The sequence below is a fragment of the Peromyscus californicus genome, unplaced genomic scaffold, assembly GCF_007827085.1.
Source record: "Peromyscus californicus insignis strain IS unplaced genomic scaffold, ASM782708v3 Scaffold_17__1_contigs__length_78620276, whole genome shotgun sequence".
Classification (NCBI taxonomy): Eukaryota; Metazoa; Chordata; class Mammalia; order Rodentia; family Cricetidae; genus Peromyscus; species Peromyscus californicus.
In genome coordinates, this window is record NW_026294469.1 from 34856732 (window position 1) to 34877655 (window position 20924).

General features: G+C 40.8%; 1 protein-coding gene and 1 long non-coding RNA gene across 6 annotated transcripts in view; one reads left to right on the forward strand and one right to left on the reverse strand.

Moving 5' to 3' along the window:
* Positions 1-20924, forward strand: part of Kcnn2 (potassium calcium-activated channel subfamily N member 2) — a 385056-nt gene that overhangs the window by 354853 nt on the left and 9279 nt on the right. For all 5 annotated transcript variants that reach the window (XR_008219161.1, XM_052742128.1, XM_052742130.1 and 2 more), the window contains one exon: positions 12616-12726. Coding sequence is in view for 4 of the 5 variants with exons in the window: in XM_052742128.1 (XP_052598088.1) it covers positions 12616-12726 (111 nt within the window). In the remaining variant the exon portion in view is untranslated. The remainder of the gene's footprint in view (positions 1-12615; positions 12727-20924) is intronic.
* On the reverse strand, positions 27-20924 carry LOC128112788 (uncharacterized). The gene is made up of 3 exons (XR_008219162.1): positions 13247-20924; positions 5940-6175; positions 27-5641 (listed from the first exon to the last, which is right to left on the reverse strand). It is a non-coding gene; the product is annotated as an uncharacterized LOC128112788 (long non-coding RNA).

Sequence of the window (20924 nt, forward strand, 5' to 3'; positions counted from 1 at the left end):
TCTTGGGTGTCAGTTGGGTAAGCTCCCTCTGAACTCAGTTCAAAGGCATTCTGAACTAGAACTATGAATTAGCTTCAGGTCACATTGAATCCGATCACATAATGCCCATTAACAATAGTGTATGTTTTAATTCATGCAGCAGTGCATTTTATGCATATAGAAAATGAGAATTCTGGGCTTTTTCAGTAGGAAAACTAAATTCCTGCTCAATTCCCTAACCGGAAGTCTAGTTCTTCCTAGAATTATTACCTCACAGATAAATCACAGGAATTTTTTTTACAAGGAATGCGGCAGCTGATTTCTTCCATCTAAGGAGTTGTTGTGACCTGCCAACACATAACACCATCTCAATTTTCTAACCCTGCAACCTTTTAGTTTTCAGACACACGCTTAACTCTGTAAGTGTCTGAGCTCACCCTGGCACTCTTTCCAATAAGGAGCTTTAAATGCAGAGTGACTCAGTGTTGACGGCCACTTTGATGCACTACTTCCTTCTTTCCAGCCCAAGATTACAAGCATGAGTTGACCTAGCAAATTATAGAGATGGATTCCCAGTCCTGTGGGCTTCATCTCAGACTAAAACACTGCCCCCCCCACACACACACCCATGCACACACCCTTCCTTAGGAGGACACTTGAAATGGGCATCTGACCTCCGGTGGCAATGCCAACTTGATTTGAAGAAAATCAGGGAAAGACATTTTTGATAGAAGGAATTATTTTCATGACCCGAGGAAGTCTTGTAACACTCTAATGGGTTGTAATATTAAACCTGAGTGATTTGGAGAGTTTTATTTGCCAAAATTGATTGTTTTACATATTTATTATGAGAGCATTATTCTTTGTATCAGGCAAGGGCAGTAAAATATATTTATGTTTAACGATTGAATCAGTCCACCTCAGAAAAACAAAGGCAGGTGACAATGTCAAGTATGTGTTTACCTTCTTCCTGAAGAACTGACATATGAAATGATACATAAAAGGAAAGGAAAGGGCTAAAACCCCTACAGAAGAGTTGGGTTCAATGCCCAGCACCCACATGGTGGCTTAGAACCCTTTGTAACTCCAGTTCCAGAGCATCTGATAACTTCTTCTGACCTCTGCAGGCACCAGGCATGCACATGGTACACCGACACACATGCAGACAGAACACTCAGACACATAAAATAAGTTAACCTTTGAGTGGTTCTACTCATTTCTAGGTTAAACATGACATTTAAGAAGTATATTTTTGGTAAATCTTGATTATCATTGAATGCTCTAAATTGGCTATTAAAATGCTGTTTGCACTCTAATGAACTATTATACAAACCACACAAGGATAATTTGAGCCTGAAATACTTTGACCATTAGTGGTTTTATCAGGCCATTCACCATAGCGGTAGGGATTCTGGAATTAAAAATAAAAATAATGCAGAGGGCCTAGTCCAGCATTGATGCAGGGGGAGGGGCTTGGACCTGCCTCTACTGAATGTACCAGGCTCTGCAGACTACCCATGGGAGACCTTGCCTTGTTTGAGGAGGGAATGGAGGTGGATTTGGCAGGAGGGGAGAAGGAGGGAGGAGAGGGGGATCTGAGATTAGTATGTAAAATGAATAAAAAAATTCCTTAGTAAAAAATTAAATAAAAATAATGAATCCCATTATTAAGTTGGGTTTTTGGAAGATGACTTTTTATAAGCTATAATTAAAATCTTTCTGCAGTGCTCTATCAAAGGAGCTTCATTTTTTAATGGCTGTGTCTTTAAGTTAAGAAAATTTCATCCCAAAGTAGTGTTTCAAGATGGTTCCTATAAGTGCTTATAGAATCCACCATCACTAGGTGACCTGAAATGAAAATGTCATGCTGTTAAATTTTTTGAGCATTAATTGAGGAATGGTCTTGGGGAGGTAGACATCTTCAACTTCTCTTGCATCCTAGATGTCAGCACAGCTGCTACTTCTGTTGTCTAATTGAGGACAGAGCAGGGAAGCTATCACTCTCGTCTGTCACCAGTGAGCACTCTCCATGTGTTGGGGGATGAATTAGAACTTATGCTAGCTCCCAGTTCAGTTTTATCTGGCTCATGGTTGGGATCGTTAGTACTGCTTCTCATGTCTTGCTTTTTCTTAAACAAGTTGACTCTGCCCCATTTAGCATTTACTTTGTTAGATGAAGAGATGATAAATTATGTAAGAAAAGAAAACTTACACTCTTATTTTTAATACATGGGTTCAGAAATACACAGTCTTCAGGTTAGTTTTTAGGTGACTGAAAGGCAAGTTAGTGATTTGCTTTGTTTTTTTTTTTTTCTTTCATTAAAAACAGAAATGAAAATGGGAGAAAAGAAGCCAAGATTTATTCCCTAACTTTGGTGAAAAGACCATGACTCATCGTATTAAAGGCATGCAGGGATCTTCATTCCAGAGAGGAACATATGTTAGTCCCAACTGTTTCGACATGGGTTGTGGTGGTGACAAGGCACTGGAGGAAATGTACAAACCACACTTCCATTCTTACGTTATGAAACGGAATCGCCCTGAAATAGACACTGGGTAGACAGCAGCAATGTGCCATTCCCTCAGTTACTACTGCCATTCACCTGCTGCCGGGAATTCTCCCCCAACTCCAAAAACTTTCTGACATGAACAATTCTGTTTTGCATAACTCCAAAATTTAAACAATCAAAGTTTTTTAAAACATAATTCTACACACACACAATTTTATACGTATCAAATCCTCTTATATTAAGAACGTAGATGGGTCTCAAGCTTATAGTATCCCTAATTAAAACAACACTGAAACATAAGGAGAAAATGGCTTTGTATTCAACTAGAAGGTTTCCTTTTTTCCTCCTTTATTTCTGATTTTATTTATTTTATCTTATTTTACTTTTGGCTTTTTATCACTGGGTCTCTCTCAAATACTCAGGTCAACCTCCAACTCACTATGTAGCTGAGGATGACCTTGAACTCCTGTTCCTCCTGCCTCCCCAAACGCCAGGATTCCTGGTATGACCACCATACTTGACTTCAATAAATGGGTTCCTAAGTGCCTCTTTGGGGACAGTTTACAAGCATACGGTTAGGATAATGGAATGAGAAGTGTAGGTAACAGTTGAAAGATTACACAAATTATTGGATTCGCTTGCTTCTCTCCTTTGTTCCCAAGGTGCTCATTGCAAAGCACAGTCTTCGGTGAGTGAGAGAGCACTCATCAAGAAATGGGCCATCAACAGGAAGAGTAAAGCCCAGAATAAGCACAAGGAAAAATTGCTTCCCAAGGCTCTTGATGCCGGTGATTTTCCACTCCTATTAGGATTTTGATTTCTTTCCAGAAGGATCTCAGCAGTAGCCACCTGCCCAGGGAGAAAAAAATTTCATTGTCTTGTGCCAACTGCCCTCTCATGGCTGGCGGTAGCAGTTTGGAGCCCCTCAGCTTTCATGGTCTCGGCTTGTTAAAGAACCCTGACTGCCCCCAGTGAGGAGCAAAAGGGAGCAAATCAGCAGCAGGTGCCTGTGTTGGTCTAGCAAGTACTAGCCTGGGCAGAGGTGGGAGCAGGTGGCTAGCAAATCATCAGCCCATCATTGTCGGACGGAGTTGTTTAGACTTTGTGGCTGAAGTTAAAAAGCCAACAGCAAAGGTGCCGATGTTCCTTCCCTGAGTCTGTTCCTTTCTTTCATCAGGATCTAGTGCTAAAACCACTTTAATTGCCTTCACGGAGCACAGTGTATTGTGGCATCATCACACCTCAGACTTTTGTGTTTCTAATATCTTCACAAGTGAAATATCTTGAAGCGCTTTCACTCTTTTTAAGGTTAAGTGCAGTTTGCTATATTTTGTTCATAGCCTCCTTCATCTAAAGCACAGACTGTCAGGGAATCATACAACACTGCAGGATTGAGTAGATTGCAGATGCTATGTCTCAATGGTGTGGTTCTTACAAAATCTCTAAGTGAATCTAGATCAAGGCTGCGAACTATTGATTTCAAAGTTACACCAGTAATTGGGCTGGAGTCAAGGCTCAATGGTTAAGAGTGTGTACTGTTTTTGCTGAGGACCTCAGTGAAGTTTGAAGCAAACATATGGCATGTGCATTAAAACAAAATCAGCTGGGTGGCGGTGGCACCCAGGTGGATTTCTGTTGAGTTCAAGGCTGGCCTGGTCCACAGAGCTAGTTCAAGGACAGCCAGGGCTACACAAAGAAACCCTATCTCAAAAAATAAACAAACAAAAACCAAGTTAAACCAGTTATTAAATAAGAATAGTGGTAATTTATTTGATACTTATCCATTGTGCTCAAGATGAGCCTTCATACTTTATGAGTTTACCTAATAAAATAAGGTGAATTGACATTCATTTTGAAATATAATATATGTATCATGCAGAAATGATTGCATGTGATACTGATATAGATATCACGGTGTGGGGTTAAGGGGATGAAATGGAATCAAAGCTAATCTAGGTGCACAACTGAATTGTAACTTAACTCAGATTTCAATGGATCTTAAAAGCCAAGGACTAGCTATACAATGTCCGGATCTTTCTGTTATTATAGCCCTTCCTTTCTGGTGATGCCACTTTCTTTACATAACTAGGTAAAAGAGGATTATCAAACACTCTGTAAATTGATGTAAAGAGTATCTGCTCATCAGGGCCATATCTCTGTGACTGTAATTATTGGACTATAACAAGGTGAATAAGCAGATTTATATTTCATTTTCCTCTTTTTCTTGCAATAGCTTGTTTTCAGGGAGCCCCACCCACACTCCCATTCATTCTTTGGTTCCACAGCTCAGTTCTAAGTCATATTTATTAATTCAAATAAAAATGAAAACATTCTGTAAACTTATAACAAAGTATCTGTAAATTGAATTTACTAAGGCTTTTATAACTATCTAATTGTAAGACTAGGTATTTTCTTAAAGCATAAATTTATTTCACTTTTTAAATGTTTGATTATTTATGCAGAATGTATATTGTTCATACAAGCTGCTGATTTCTTTTTTCTTTCATTTTTTTAGATTATAATATATCATTTCTCTGTTTCCTTTTTTCCCTCCAAAACCTCCCAAATACCCCCTTCTCTCTTTTAAATTCATGACCTCTTTTTTCATTAGTTGTTGTTGTATGCATACATGTATATATGTGTATATTCCTAAATATTACCTTCTCAGACTTTATAATGTTACTTGTATATGTGTTTTCGGGGCTGACCATGTGGTATTGGATAACGAATTGGTGTGTTCTTCCCTGGGGAAGATGATTTCTCCCACTCACAACATTCCTTGACTACCTGTAATTATTTTTTCTGTATGGTTGAGGCCTTCCCTTTTCCATATCCACTTTGGCATGCCTATTGTTGTGTCCTCATTCAGATCAAGTTTAGATAGTCATGTTCGTGAGACTTTATGGATGTAGCTTCTCACAGTACTAGGAGATACAGTCTCATATCCAACTCCCTGATCCTCTGTCTCTTACAGTCTTTCTGCCCCTTCTTCCACAATGTTCTCTGGGCCTTAGATGCATGAGTTGTTTTGTAGATATATCCATTAGGACTGGACTCCACAAGTCTGTATTTTGATAGGTTGTGGTTTACTGTAGTGATCTTCATCTGTTGCAAAGAGGAGTTTCCTTGATGAGGGGTGAGGATACACTTATCTGTGGGTATAAGAACCAATGTTTAAATTGCTGTTAAGAACATGGTTATTTAGTTAAATGAAAGTTATAGGTTCTCCTCTAAAATCCATAACTTTGCTAGTCCTATGTAGTTGGTTAGGTTTCTAGTTAGGGAAAACATGCACAATTTCCCTTTTGTATAGTGCGTTTTAAGTCCAATTAGAGAGCTGTGGGTTACTGCCAAGGTATTGCCACTACCATACCCTTAGGTTATTATGCCATGCTGGTCATTGTTGTGGTTCATATGTGTCACAGCTGGGTAGGACTGTTGGTTGCTTACCTCCTTTGGAAACTTGCATGCTTCTGATACCATGAAAACAGGTCCTCAGGGAAGAGACATTGAGATGAGTTCCAGCTCAGGGGCCTCTGGTTTCTTCAGCAACAAGGACTTAACTTACATCTCTAGAGGCCACCAAGGGTAGTAACAATAGCCTGTAATATTTTGGGAGTCTCTCGGAAAACCCTAACAACTCAAAAGAGGGCTTTTCATGTACAGTGTGATATTTGATAAATGGTCTTTGGATGGATGGATAGATAGATACATACATACATACATAAATAGATAGGTAGATGGATGGATAGATGGATGGGGGGGGAGAGAGAGAGAGAGAGAGAGGAGAAATTTTCATTTAAACTGTATTTAAGTCTTGTTTTTTTTAGGTAGTTAACAGTATGGTCCCTTATGACTTTTTCAGACATCCTTCCTGTTGTTTTACCCTTCTGTATTTATCTTCATTCCCCCTCCCTAATTAGAACCCCCCTCTTAGAGCCTCCTGTTGCTTCTCAGTTTGCCAATCAGATTGCTTATACTGTGTTATTCCCCTTTCCCTTGATTATCCCACTCACCTATCACAGCAATGGTCCCTGTCTTAGGTAGGGTTTGTGTTGCTGTGATGAAGCACCATGACCAAAGCAACTTGAGGAGGGAAAGGGATTGTTTGGCTTATACGTCCATATCACTGTTCATCATTGAAAAAAGTCAAGACAGAAACTCAAACAGGGCAGGAACCTGGAGACAGGAACTGATGCAGAGGCCATGGAGGGGCATCAATTCCACCAATTTTGGAAGTCTCATGGACAACCCTAACCAACAACTCAAAAGAGGGCTTCTCATGCCTGGTGTTGTGGTTTGCTTACTAGCTTGCTCAATCTGCTTTCTTATAGAACCCAGGACCATCAGCTCAGGATTGGCACCATCCATCATGGGCTGGGCTATCCCCCATCAATCACTAATTAAGAAAATACCTTACAAACTTGTCTAGAGCTTATGGAGACATTTTCTTGAGGTTCCCTCCTCTCAGATGACTTTAGCTTGTGTCCAGTTGACATAAAACTAGCCAGCACAGACTCAGTTTTCTTTCCTGTTTTCCACTGTTATTACAGATATGTACCCTCATCTGAAGACTGAATGGGAGCTTCCAGTGAGAGAGAGAGAGACTATGTGATGCTTTTCTTTCTGAATCTGAGTTACCTCATGAAATAGGATCTTTCTAGCTCCATCCATCCATACACCTGCAAGGTTGATGGTGTCATTTTTCTTTACCGCTGAATAGTATTCAGTTGTGTGTGTATACAGTATTTTCATAATCCAGTCACTGGTTGAGGGATATTTAGGCTGTTTCCATTTCCTGGCTATTGTGAATAGAGCAGCAGTGAACATGGCTGAGCGCAGAGGAGTAGGAGGTTGAATCCTTTGGGCAGATGCCAAGGAGTGATATAGCTGGGTCCTGTGGTAGACTTATTTTTTTTTTTTTGAGAATTCTCCACACTGACTTCTAGAATGGGTGTACCAGTTTAGAATCCCAACAACAGCGAATGAGAGTTGCCTTCCCCCACACTCCCTCCAGCATTTGTTGTCACTTATTTGTTGATTTTTACCATTCTGACTTTTGGTAAAATAAAATCTCAAAGTTGTTTTGATTTGCATTTTCCTAATTGTCAAAGTGCTTTTATTTACAATTTTAGCCATTTTTTTTTTTTACATCTGAGAACTCTCTGTTCAGGCCCTGAGACCATTTTTTGAATGAGTATTATTATTATCATTATTATTATTATTATTATTATTATTATTATTTGTTTTTTAAGTTCTTTATATATTCTGGATATTAATCCTCTGTCATATGTCTAGCTAGCAAAGATTCTTTCCCATTCTTGTGGGAGTCTGTGGGAGACCAGCTCCGGCTTGCTCCCAACTATCAAAGGGTTCTTGTGTGGAGGAGAAAGGAATGAGGAAATATTAGGTAGAAAGAGAGACCTAGACAATGCAGAGAAAGACAGAGACACAAGATAGCTTCAGGAGGGCCCTGAGTCAGTACCCAGCCATGCCCAGAGCTTTATTCAATAGGGTTTTTTTGTTTTTGTTTTGTTTTTTTTTTTTGGTTTTTCGAGACAGGGTTTCTCTGTGTAGCTTTGCGCCTTTCCTGGATCTCGCGCTGTAGACCAGGCTGGCCTCGAACTCACAGAGATCCGCCTGGCTCTGCCTCCCGAGTGCTGGGATTAAAGGCGTGCGCCACCACCGCCCGGCAGGGCTTTTTATTATATGCCAAGGGGAGAGGCAAAAGACCTCCCCCTTGCAAGATCAAAGCACACTGTACAGCCAATTGTAGACCCTTCGAAACATCTGGTAAACATGTCCGTGGCCAAATCATCCCTTTATACAGCCCCACTGGGTAAAGCAAGCTCAGACTCTCTGACTTTGAATAAGGTCTCACTAGGAAGCCTCCATGGATCTCCACACCTTCTATAGACTTCCTTTTCACCTGGTTGATTGTTAAGTTCAGTTGATGTATTGATGTATGCTGTCAGTTGGCTGTGGGATGGTCTGTATGTCAAATGTGTTTCTGTTTGGTCAATAAATAAATGACTGATTGGCCAGTGGCCAGGCAGGAAGTATAGGCAGGACAAGGAGGAGAATAAAGCTGGGAAGTGGAAGGCTGAGGCAGAGAGACACTGCCAGCTGCCACAATGACAAACAGCATGTGAATATGCCGGTAAGCCACGAGCCACGAGCCATGTGGCAAGGTATAGATTAATATAAATGGATTAATTTAAGGTGTAAAAACAGTTAGCAAGAAGCCTGCCACGGCCATACAGTTTGTAAGCAATATAAGTCTGTGTGTTTACTTGGTCAGGTCTGAGTGGCTGTGGGACTGGCAGGTGAGAGAGATTTGTCCTGACTGTGGGCCAAGCAGGAAAACTCTAGCTACTGTCAGTTAGTTCTGATGTTTCCCTGTCTGTTGAATGAAGTGGGTATTGAAATTGCCTACTGTTAATGGGTGGATATTAATCTGTGTCTTTAAATCCAGTGATACATTTTTCTAATGAAAAAGGTGCACCAAAGTTTGGTGTATCTATGTTTAAGATAGTAATGTTTTCTTGGTTAACTAGTCACTTGATTAGAATGAAGTGTCCCTCTAGATCTCTTCTGATTAGTTTTTGTTTGAAGTGTTTTGTTAGATATTAGGGTAGCAACACCTACCTGATTCATGGTTCCATTTGATTGGAGTACTGTTGTCCATCCTTTTACTCTAAGGAGGTGCCTCTCTTTAAAGCCAAGGTATGTGTCTTGTAGACAATAGATCAATGGATTTTGTTCCTTGATCCCTTCAATCAGCTTGTATCTTTTGATAGACAGTTGAGGCCATTGATATTAAGATGTATTGAATGTGTGTTACTTGTGGTCTTTGTGCTGTTGATTTCTGGTATTATTGTTTATATTCTTAGTGGTACTTTGTGTTTTCATAATTATGGCCTCATACTACTTCCACTGTCTTTCTACTATAATAATTCCTCTTTTCAGCCCAAAATATTGCTTCTTGTATTTTCTTTAGGTTTGATTTGTTGAATATAAAGATTTTTAGGCTATTTATATCTTAGTTTTTTTTCTCTCCTCCAATTATGGCACATAATTTTGGTGGTTTTATTAGTCTAGGGTGGTTGTCATTGGTTTACAGTCTTTTAGGACTTGGAATACATTATTCCAGCCTCTTCAGGTTTTCAGTTGAGAGATCATCTGTTATTCTGATGGGTTTTCCTTTATGTGGCTTCTGTTTTGTTTTGTTTCTCTTGCAGCTATCAACACACTCTTTGTTCCTTATACTTAGTGTTTTAACTATGATGTGCCATGGGGATTATCTTTTCTGGTCTTGTCTATTTGGTGTTCTGTGGGCTTCTTGTATCTATATTAGTGTGTGTTTCCTTAATTTGGGTAGGTGTGTAGATATTGTTGAAGAGCTGGTCTATGTCTTTGACTTGGGGCTCTTGTCTGTCATCTCTGCCTATAATTCTAAGAATTTTTTTTATTTGGTCATGGTATCTTACATATTCTGTATGTTCCTTTCCTGTGTTTTTTTAAGTTTTTCATATTCCTTGCTTATTTGGACTAGATCCTCTACTTTATCTTCAAGTCCTAATAGTCCATCTTCTGCTTGGTTCACTCTACTTATAAGACTTCCTTTGAGTTTCCTAGTTCAGTTATTGAGTTCTGAGTTCCATCTTCATTTCATGTTGAGTCCTCTTCAATGTTTCTATCTCCTTATTGGATTCTGTCCTCAGGTCCTGGATTGTCCTCATCATCTCCATCACCCAGGCATTTAGTTTATTTTCCTTAATTTCATTGATTTGTTTCTTTGTACTATCTTTAAACTTCTTGGGTTATTTGAGGAAGTTTATGATTGTTCTTTTAAATTCTGTGTCCTGGGGTTCATCTAAGCAATTGTCATGACAATCTAGTAGGTTTAAAAGAGAAGATACTGGCTTGATCTTTCATATTTTGTAGTTTTACATAGAGATCTAGGCATGTGGAGTTATATTTTAGTTTTAAGGATAATATTGATATGTTGTTGGGAAACAGAGAGGACATGTGAGTAAATTGGGACCTAGAGGTTGGAAATACCAAGTGTTGAATCCCATCAGATAGACAGAGGGGACTTGGCTAGTGTACAGGATGTACATTTTCATCCAAGCCTAGGTATAGGTGTAAAGATAAATCTGACTGGGTGGAAAGATTGGATGTGGCATGGGTAGGGCCTGTGGTTTGGGGTAAAGGTAGAGAGGGTCCTGAAAGAAGTCTAGAGAATGCTTCTGGTAAAGGCATGGGAGGCAAGATGAGGCCAGGGCACTGGATGTGGGCCCATGGCTTGATCTGGTAGATTGGGGAGAAGACCTGGATGAGCAGGGCCAGGGAGACCCACAGGGCTAGACTCTGGAGAATGGTGTGAGAGATCTGACTTGATGGGGAGTTTAGATGCTGCACAGATGGGACCTATGAATGATGGTAGGTACAGCAGTCCAGGATAGACCCTGGAGAAGACTGTGGGGAGTCTGGCTGGGTAGAGAGATTGAGTGCAGCACCAACTGTTGATTCTAAATAACACAAAAAGCAAAACCAGTCACTGATACTCCAAATATTCTGAGATAACCTCTTCTCACAAATGGACATCATTCCAGTTTATTTTTATTTATTTATTTTTTCTTTCCCAATGTGGTCCATTTAGAAATAAAAGTGAGGTCATTATGTAACTTGCCTTTTAAACATTGTGTTCTATCTTTAAATGTTTTTCAAATAAATTTTAGCTGTGAATGTGGCCCAACATAAAACTATAAGCTTTCTTAAAACTCTGTGAGGGGTGTGTGTGTGTTTGTGTAACTCAATGGTGGGCAGTAAGTTACATAACCATTATTCTTCAGTATTATCTATTTAAGTGATGACTGTCACATTTTGAAGCCACCAAGTTGTCATTTTAATGTGGAATTTTTAAGCCTGTGGGTAATGAGGAAAAGTATACTACCTTGTGCAAATTTGAGACTAGCTTCAACTATATATCCCAGGAGCCCTCTACCATTTGGCGACAATAAGCTAGTTGTTACTAGAAGCTAGTTGAGGTTCAAGTATACAGGAAGATCCACCAGTGTTGTGTCATCCTACTGTGTATGTGCCTCTTGCATGGATACCTTAATGTACCTTGCCCTTTTCTCCTCTATTACTTGTGTATTGAGATTGGCGTAGTCATCTTATTGCTCTGTTGCCTCTCAAGACTGAGGTCATGTCAGGAGTTATGGCCTCCCTTCACAACCACTGCCATGACGCCTTACCTACAAGGAGGTTTGCTGGGCCTCAGGCCCTTGAGGCGACTGCAGCATGGAACCTTGCAGGTGGTCCTGATCTGTTTCAGCAAAGATGTCACCCCCACTCTTCACAACTCAGGTTGAAGGCACCTTGACCATAGAAAGAGAGGCCTAGAATTCTTGAGGTGCCACACAGTGTCGCCTACACTGTTTTGTCTAAGATAAGCTAAATGGTCTATGATTTGAAAGGCAACATCATCGCTTCTCCAAATGAAGGCATCTCCTGGCTTTCTGCACATCATGTCCTGTGTGGTCCAGGCTCACATCATTGCTGTCTTCTGTGACCTTGTCACTCCAATGCCACAGTCTCCATCTATGACAGTCTGCTGCTCTCACTCATTCTTCTTGTGTAGCCACCCACTTGCCTGAAAGCCTGCTGGTCTCATCTCAGGAAAAGATTCTGAACTGTTAGGTTTTTTTTTTCAATCTTCATTTCTAGTCCATGGACTTATGTTAATTTGTTTAATATGCTTATATAATTATAGGTGTATAACAGATTTCCTGTTTTTAAAGAAAATTTATGTCTGAAAATTCAGGAAGTTGGTTTTTAGCTATTTATTCCTTGTGGTAAAATCTTGTTTTATTCATTATTATGCTTTAGTGTTAAAAATAGGTAAACTGGGATTTTACACCTTAAAGGAACATTACTTATGATCGTTAACCACATACTTTTCTGTGATGTGTTGCTTATGAAAGACACTGAAAGTATCATTTGTTTTAGCTTGGGAAAATAAATGCATTTGATACAAAACAATGTATGCATGTGACTGGGATTAAAAAGTATGAATTAATTCTTGGGGTGCTCCTTTTTTTTTTTTTTTTGCTTTTAGGGTGCAGGTTGCACAGCCCTGGTGGTAGCCGTAGTGGCAAGAAAGCTAGAACTTACCAAAGCAGAAAAGCATGTGCACAATTTCATGATGGATACTCAGCTGACCAAAAGAGTAAGTAGACACCCTCCCATCCTGCAGGAGGCTATCACTGTCTTGTTCGCACATCAGGAAATGTGGTTTTTCACTAAAACTTCAGAAGCAGAGATGCCATAGATTGAAGATAGCAACACTCCTGGAATTAGTGCCATGCCTTCCATTTTGCAACTGGACTACCTAACCAGCTCAATTAGGAATCATTGTATAACCTTTGTATTTATGTAAAAGTAGACCCCATAAATCTAGACAAGTAAGTATATCCAGCATTACAGCACAGTAACCCGTATTAGGCTGGGTAGAAAAGAACACACTGTCTGTGAGAGAGAGGAATTTTATGGTAAGATGGTTGGAGGAAATACTGCTGAGCTTCTGTGTGTCTGTGTTCTAAACATGGGTGTTACAAACATAAAATGTCCTTTCTATGACTTATAGGTCATCACATATATATTAAAAATGCCATAGCAGCCAGATGGAAGATCACCTTCCAATTATTAAAAGTAAACAAAGCAATAATCAGTGTTGAAAGAGCATCCACCTTGGCTATGTCCAGGTGTGACCCATGTGTGAACTTCCTTCATCCTCAGCAAGCTCATGAGGGGAGCCTTGTTATGGATATTTGATACAGTTTGGAAACCATGACACACAAAGCTTCAACAGCCTGCTCACAGTCATAGCATCAAGGTTGAAAGCTAGAAAAGAAGAGAAATAGTTTTATTAGGCTATGCTTTTAGCTTTTTCGATAGTCACTTGAAACATCAAAATACCAAAGTCAAAAATACCTAAAAAGGATCCTGTACCATCTTGTAGCAGTCTTCACTTCCCAAAGTAGAATTCCATCAGGCTGTTGTTGAGATAATGAAATGCATTGTCATTTGGTGAATCTGCCCACGAAAGAATCAATAGAATTTTTCAGACGACGTTCCAACTTTCAGTATTTACCTTAGTCTTGATTTAGTTCTAAGTACAAAAGTGATCTTTTTAGCTAAACATACTTGCAGTCCCAAATTGTCTCAAAGGGAAAAGATCAACTGGGGGCAGCCAGGCCAGCTTAGTAGGACCCTGTGTCATAACATAAATAATAGGCAACCTTGATTAGTAGCTCCAATACAGCAGTCACTTTATTACAAATTCATAATTATACAGACTTATTTATGAAGGGGGAACATGAATTTCTGTAGCCTTGCTCATACTTCAGACCCTAGAGCTAACAGTACTTCAGGAGTCTACTAGGGGATCAAAGCCCCTCAATTGCATATGTTATCTTTAGCCTGACTTTGCTATTTGCAAATACCTTTTTTTATGTGTTATTATAGAGGGTACTACCTGTGCTATGGTGTGTATGTGGAGGTATGTGGAAGTCAGAGAACAACACTATGGAGTCAGTTCTCTTCTGTCAACTTTATATAGGCTCCTGAGTTCAAACTCAGTTCGCCAGGCTTGCACAGGAAGCATCTTTATCCACTGAGCCATCTCCCCACCCCTCTGCCCCAAATGGCTTTTATTTCTCCCAAGTTTTTTTTTCAATTCCCGTTTCCATTCTTGAAACTCATGAGTGAAGATTGGAGAAAAGATTGAAGCGCTAGATGGGTACACCTCGGACTATATTTCTTTTCAGAGATCTAGAAATGGAAATACATTTCCACGTATTATTATTAGGATGCAATTCAGGAGTCATAGCATGCTCCTCTGTGTATCTCCTAGGGTTGGCCAATAAGGTTCTGTTTTGGCAGAGCTTGTGTTAGGAGTCACAAGCTTTACCATATTAAAGGAGGATTTCCATAAAGTCGTTTGTAACCCATGCTATTTTATCCTAAGTATTATACTTTTCTCAAGAATTAAATAAGCACTACAGTGGAGATGATGTTGCAGAGGGAGTCTTGTTGGCTTCTCAAACACTTTCTTACTAAAATGCTGTCCAAGTTTCAAAAGTCACATTCAAAAAGATACCCATTGGCTTTAATAATGTTATCTCGCTACTATTTCTTAGAAGTGGAACTACTTTGCAATGGATGCTTACCTCAATCAGATACTTGGCACAGTATGTGAACACAGCCCTCCAATATTCATCTATTCAAGATGTTATGCAAAGTCATCAGCTTAATGACTATCATTTTCTTGGAACATTCTTAAGTTGGTTGTTTATGGAATTTCTAAGTGGAATCCATCTAAAAATTTAAGTAAGAATTTCAAACTCCTCAACGATGTCTGAGGGAAACTAAGAGTGAATAAGGACAAACTCATCTTAGTCCAAACTCAAGAGCACTATATAAGTGTTGAGAGAGAAATACAAGAATTCCCTTGCACACTGCAGAGGAGAGAATTTTTTCCCCCAGTGGTTAGCAGGGGATATGGTCATAAACATTCTGAAATCTGAACATGACTCTAAAGAAAAATCAATTTGAGTGTTGAAAGGATATTCTCTCAGGAATATGTATAGATTTTTTAAGATTTCCAGTACATGTCTTATTGAAACAAACAACAGTGATGAGGAAGTATTCACCGTGTGCAAATATCAAGGGGAATGATTTTACTAAAAAATCGTTTCTCTGTATGACTATATTAAGCAAATAAAACACACTATTCATTGTGTCCCAGTTTCAAAAGCGTTCATTCTAGGAAAATTTACTTGATCTTTTAGAATTAAAAATTATCCTAGAGGTACATGTGCCCAGATTAAAGATGTTATGTGACAGAAGGAGCAGACTGGGGGTGATGGCTCAGTGTCTAACAGCCCTTGCTGTATAAGCATGAAGACCTGAGTTGGGATCCCCAGTGACCAAATAAAAAGCCAAGTTTGTATGTGCGTGCCTGAAACCCCAACATTGGTAGCAGATAAGGTGGATCCCCAGAGTGAGCCTTCTAGCCAGCCAGCCTAGCCAGCCATGTGAGCTTCCAGTACGGTCTTCATGTAAAAAGGTGCAGAGTGATACCAGATGTCCTGCTCTGGCTTCTACATGTGAGTCCTCATGTGCATGTACCATACGCACACAAGACAGGCCCAGCTATTTACTATTACTACTGATTCAGGACTAAACCAAGAGGAAATCTGAAGAGTTTGGACCCCAGAATGCCTTGGTATTGTAAAGAAACTTGTAAAACAAGCAATTATGAGAACTCTATCAGAATTTTATTTTTTATTTCTTTTTCTTTTTTCTTTCTTTTTTTTTGAGACAGGTTTTCTCTGTGAAGCCCTAGCTGTCCTGGAATTCATTCTGGAGACCAGGCTGGCCTCAAATTCACAGAGATCCACCTGCCTCTGCCTCCTAAGTTCTAGGATTAAAGGCATGAGCCACCACGCCTGGCTCAGAATTTTTTTTTAACTTTTTATTGATTCTTTCTGGATTTCATATCATGCATCCCAATCTCATTTATCTCCCCATCCCTTGACCCTTGTAACCTCCCCTTCAAAACAAAATTTAAAAGCAAAACCAAACAAACTTAAAACATCTTGACATGGAAGCTGTAGTGTGGCCCAGTGAGTCACACAGTTTAACCTTTAGTCCATACATCTTCACATGTAACTGTTCATTGCAATGAGTCTTTAGTCTGGTTAGAGGTCACTGGCTTCTGCTATACCCTCCATACTGGGCCCTCACTGGAACTTCTCTTGAATATCCTATTGTTGCCTTTTGTCAATAGAGATCCTGTAGCTTTGGATCTGCAGGATCCCTTCACATCTACATCCCGGCCCCTTCACATACTGCAGCAGTTCATAGATGAGGTTGGTGTTGGGATGGGCTACCTTATAGTCCTCATTCTGGGCCTGTGTGGTAGCTAGGTTAGTCAGCCTGCCAGCTTTCCCTCGTTTTCATCACCCAGGCAAGTTCTCCAGCACTACCCCAGCTAGCTCACCTGATGTAGCAGACAGCAGTGAATGGGGCCAGTTCTCCTGCTCTTGTGAGAGCAGGTCCAGCTCACCAGCACTCACACCACCAGGGCCAGCTCTACTGTTTTGTCCAGGTGAGCTGCAGGGCCAACTCTCTTGATTGCTACATTTGGTGAGGGGTAGGACCAGCTGTACCATTCTCATGGCCCTAAGGTCTGCTCTCCCACCTGCTGCAGGTGACAAGGGTCGGGGGGCAGGACATATTTCCCTTACCTTTGCCGTCCCATGGCATACGAGGGAAGGGCTAGGGGCAGCTCTCCTGCTCTCACATACACAGGCCCAGCTCACCTGCACCCCCCTCCAACAGAGTCAGCTCTAGTGTGCTGCCTGCTCAGAATTTTTAATTTTTAACCCACGCTATATAGATGTACTATGGAGAATAATAATACACATTAACATGCGCTGAGACTATTTCCAAACCTGTAGTAAGATCTATCATAACACATTCACACAGTTGCCACACCTCGTCTTCTGCATCTCCATTAACAAAGTCTCCAGACAAGTGACGAAACACAGCTTTTCCATTGGCTACCCAGCTCATTGGATTAAAACATGAAAGGAATCATACCATTCCCCTAGATCATGGATGTCTATTGTGAAAACCGGGAGCAACGACTGAAGCCAGGCAACCCACCCTCACCTCAGCAGAAGACACACTGGTTGCATTTCACATGAGCTTCCCACAAGAGGGGAGTGAATGAAAGCAAAGTGCGGTCGCGTGTGCGTGAAGATGATATAAGGAAACCCACTGCTTTGTGACCTTTTTACAAAAGCTTCTAGGGAGACCCCCTCAGTTGGTAAAGTGCTCACTTATTATTGCAAGCATGAGGACCTTAGATTGCTTCTCCCGGGCCTGTGCCAAAATCTGGGCACACATTGTGCGCCTGTAGTTCTTGGGCTGAGGAGGCAGAGGCAGGAGGATCATGGGTGCCTGCAGGCTACTCACCCCAGTCTAGCCAAATGAACAAGTTCCAGGTTCAGTGAGAGACCCTGTCTCGTATCACAAGATGGAGAAGAGGTTGAGGAAGACTCCCGGTGTCAGCATCCGCCCGTCACAGTCATGTGTATATCACATAGACGACGACAAGAAGAAAAATGAAATCAAAGTTGAAAATGAAGACTCAAAGTTACTGAAATCAAGGAAAAGTATAAGTAATAACCCCTTGTTAGTAGTGACAAACTGTTAAAAGCATCTTGATATCAGATAGGTTTATACAAAGTTTCATTTAAGCATTCATCTGCTATAAGAGTTTTACTGATTTTCAAAGCCCCGGCACCAGTTGTTTTTGGTACCCAGTACTGCAGAAAAATAAATGCAGTACCATATTTATCTTATTAGCTATAGTTTTATTTTTAATTATCTGTGGAGGAGAAATGTGATGCCAGGTAGCCTTTACACCTTGGGGAGTCATACAAAGGCATCTGGACTGGTGTTATTGCCTCTGCCATCTCTCCTATAGCCTTGGCTTGAGCAATTACCCAATACTTGATTATTAGTATGCCTTTCAAAAGAATTTCCAGTGAAGGATTTCAATTAAACACGGAAATGAGTTGGACAGAGAAAACGTTTCTATTTTCCTTTAGTTCAGCGTATGTTGGGACGAGGTACAGGGCAGTCAGTAGGGAGGAGACATGTGCCCTGAAGATCATTCTCCTCCCTTCTACGTTTTCAGTCCTGAGGCTCTAGCATGGAGCCTGTTAGATGCTAGGCAAACATTCTTCTACCAAACTATGTTCCCAGGCCTCTTAGTTTGCTCTAGAACTGCTGGATTTCCTCTTGGAAATAGTTTAGAGTTGTTCTCTAGATCTCGATAGTCTTCTTAATTACAAGGATCCTTCCTCGTGTGTGTGTGTGTGTGTGTGTGTGTGTGTGTGTGTGTGTGTGTGTGTGTGTGTGTGTGTTCATGAGCACACATGTCTATGTACAAATTGTGTATCCCATGATGCCCACTTAACACCATAGACATGTTTAACACCAGCTATGCCCACGTCAGCTTGGAATGTGCACACTGGCTGTTTCCTGGGCTCTAGGATGTTTGTGCTTCAGTTTGGTCCAGTTCCCCCAGGTGCTTTCTAATCTGTCTGCTTACTGTCCCGTTTCTCTCAGCCCTAACAAGGACAAGAAGACCCACACGTGGAAACATCTCACTCAGTCACTGGCAGAATTTGGATTTTTGTTCTGTGGTTTAATTCTGGCACGTATTGTTTTGTAGCTTCATGCTGAAAAGTAACAGTTAAAGCAGTAATATGTTTTAAAGACTTTATTAGGGAATGAGAGAGAAGGCATTTTAAAATCAATTCACGTGTTTCAAATTTTTTTAAAGGAAATGTCTGGGTTTCATTTCATTGAAGCCTGTCAGCTACAATGACTGCTTCGGGGACACAGATCCTGAGCATAAGGCTTCCAGTGCATCACCGACCCGCTCTACCCTGAATTGAGATTCCCTGCTCCACTACAATCCCAAAAGGAAATAATGATTTAAAATGCATCCAAGAAACAAGAAGTCACCCTTTTCAAAAGTTTGTAGAATTTAAAAGAAATTTGAGGTTTTCACTTTGTAGGCAGAACTCTATACAAATCAGTTGCTCTGTTTAATGCTAGATCATGTCCCAGCTGGAGACATGTCCCCCGAATTAAACTTTCATAATTAGTCTGACCATCACTCCATCTATTGTCACTTGTACAGGTCAAGCCAGAAGGTCATATACCAGGGCTGCTGATCAGTTGTCCAGATTTCCACAGCCACTTAGAGGGTTGGGAGCGCCCGTTCTCATAAGAATGCTCCCCAGCGGAGACTGCTGGAGGACTGCTAGCCAATCTCTTCCCACACCATGCTCTGTGCAAGCAGACTGCTCAAACCTCCATCTCTTGCACTGCACCAATTTCTTTGCCTTTGAAAAGACCCAAGATTTGGCTTCCAGTCTTTTTAGCTTCCCTGGAGAGAGGCGAGGTGGGTGGGCATCGCTTTGACTCATTGCCATACTCTCCATCTCTTCCTGTTGTTTTCAAAACTACTGGTTTGAGGAAGCATCCCATGAAAGTGGAACAGCTGTTCACAGGAAGTACGTAACAGCAGGGTCACCCACAAAACCACTTCTTCCGCAAGAAACCAGTCATTTTCTTAAAATTGGTTTTAACAGTACAGTTTCACTCAGGAAGAAAAGGGTTCAATCCTGAAAGGTGGCATTTCCTTGCAAAAGTAGGAAGCTATAGCTGTAACCTTACCACCAGAGTTATAGTATAATTCCATGGCAGCTTCTTATTGTAAATATGAGATGACAGGACTTTAGTCATCGTCATTGCTAGCACGCTCATGTTAGAGAAAATAAAATGCCAATAGGCTCACCAGGCCCTGGACCTGACTTGGTTACTATAGACTCAAGGCCTCAAGACCCATTTCTTAACTACAGCTTGCATGCTACTCCATCACTCTTTCTCCATCACCGCCTATTCTGAGTTGTCTTCCTCCACCCTGTGCCCAACCAGCTGTGGCTTTCTTCACTCCAGGGTATGAAGTGGGAAAACTTCTTAGGACAAGTAATTAGCCAATTAACTGGAGAAGCTCTGCATTTCCAGGTCCCATCGTAGAGCCAGGCAGAGGAGATCTACCCTGCCTTGGTCTCTATCAGTTCCCAGGGCCTCTGGGGATTTTAATCAGATATCAGTTCCTAAGGCCTCTGGGGATTTTAATCAGAAAACAAGTGATTAGATAAGATGACCAGCCTTCATCAGGTACAGTTACTGCATCTTTTATATCTGTCCACCTGTTTGAAATGCAACCTGTTTAATTTTCCCATGAAATCCTGATAACATCCCTACAAGTGAAAGTGTGCTAACAAGCAAATACACCAATCATTCTGGGAGCTTACGTGCATGGGGTGAACACACATATGGAAATATGCCTTGGCTGCACTGCACAGCCAGAGAGACTGGGTGAGCTTGCAAAAGACAAAATTAACCTTGATATTTGCCGTTTTGCCCTTCTCTGGGGAAATAGAGAGGATGGGGAAAGGATTTGCCATATAAGTGGAAAATTCAGCATCTCTGAATTTTCTTTAAATGAGGTGTTGAATAAAAACGCAGTTTCCGGTTAGAGCAAGGAGAGTGTAATACAGAAAGGGGTCAGTAGTAGTTCCCTAATGTTTCACTTGTGTCCCCAGGCAGACCTAAATTCTTGCATGAAGGAGGATATGCTAGGAAAATAGTCGTTTGAGTAGCAGTTTCTAAAGCTCCAGTTCACTGTGGTTCTCGGGATGAAAACCACAACCGTGAATGAGTGTGGGGAATCTGCTTTAGAGTGTAGCGACAGCTTTTCTTGTGTTTTCT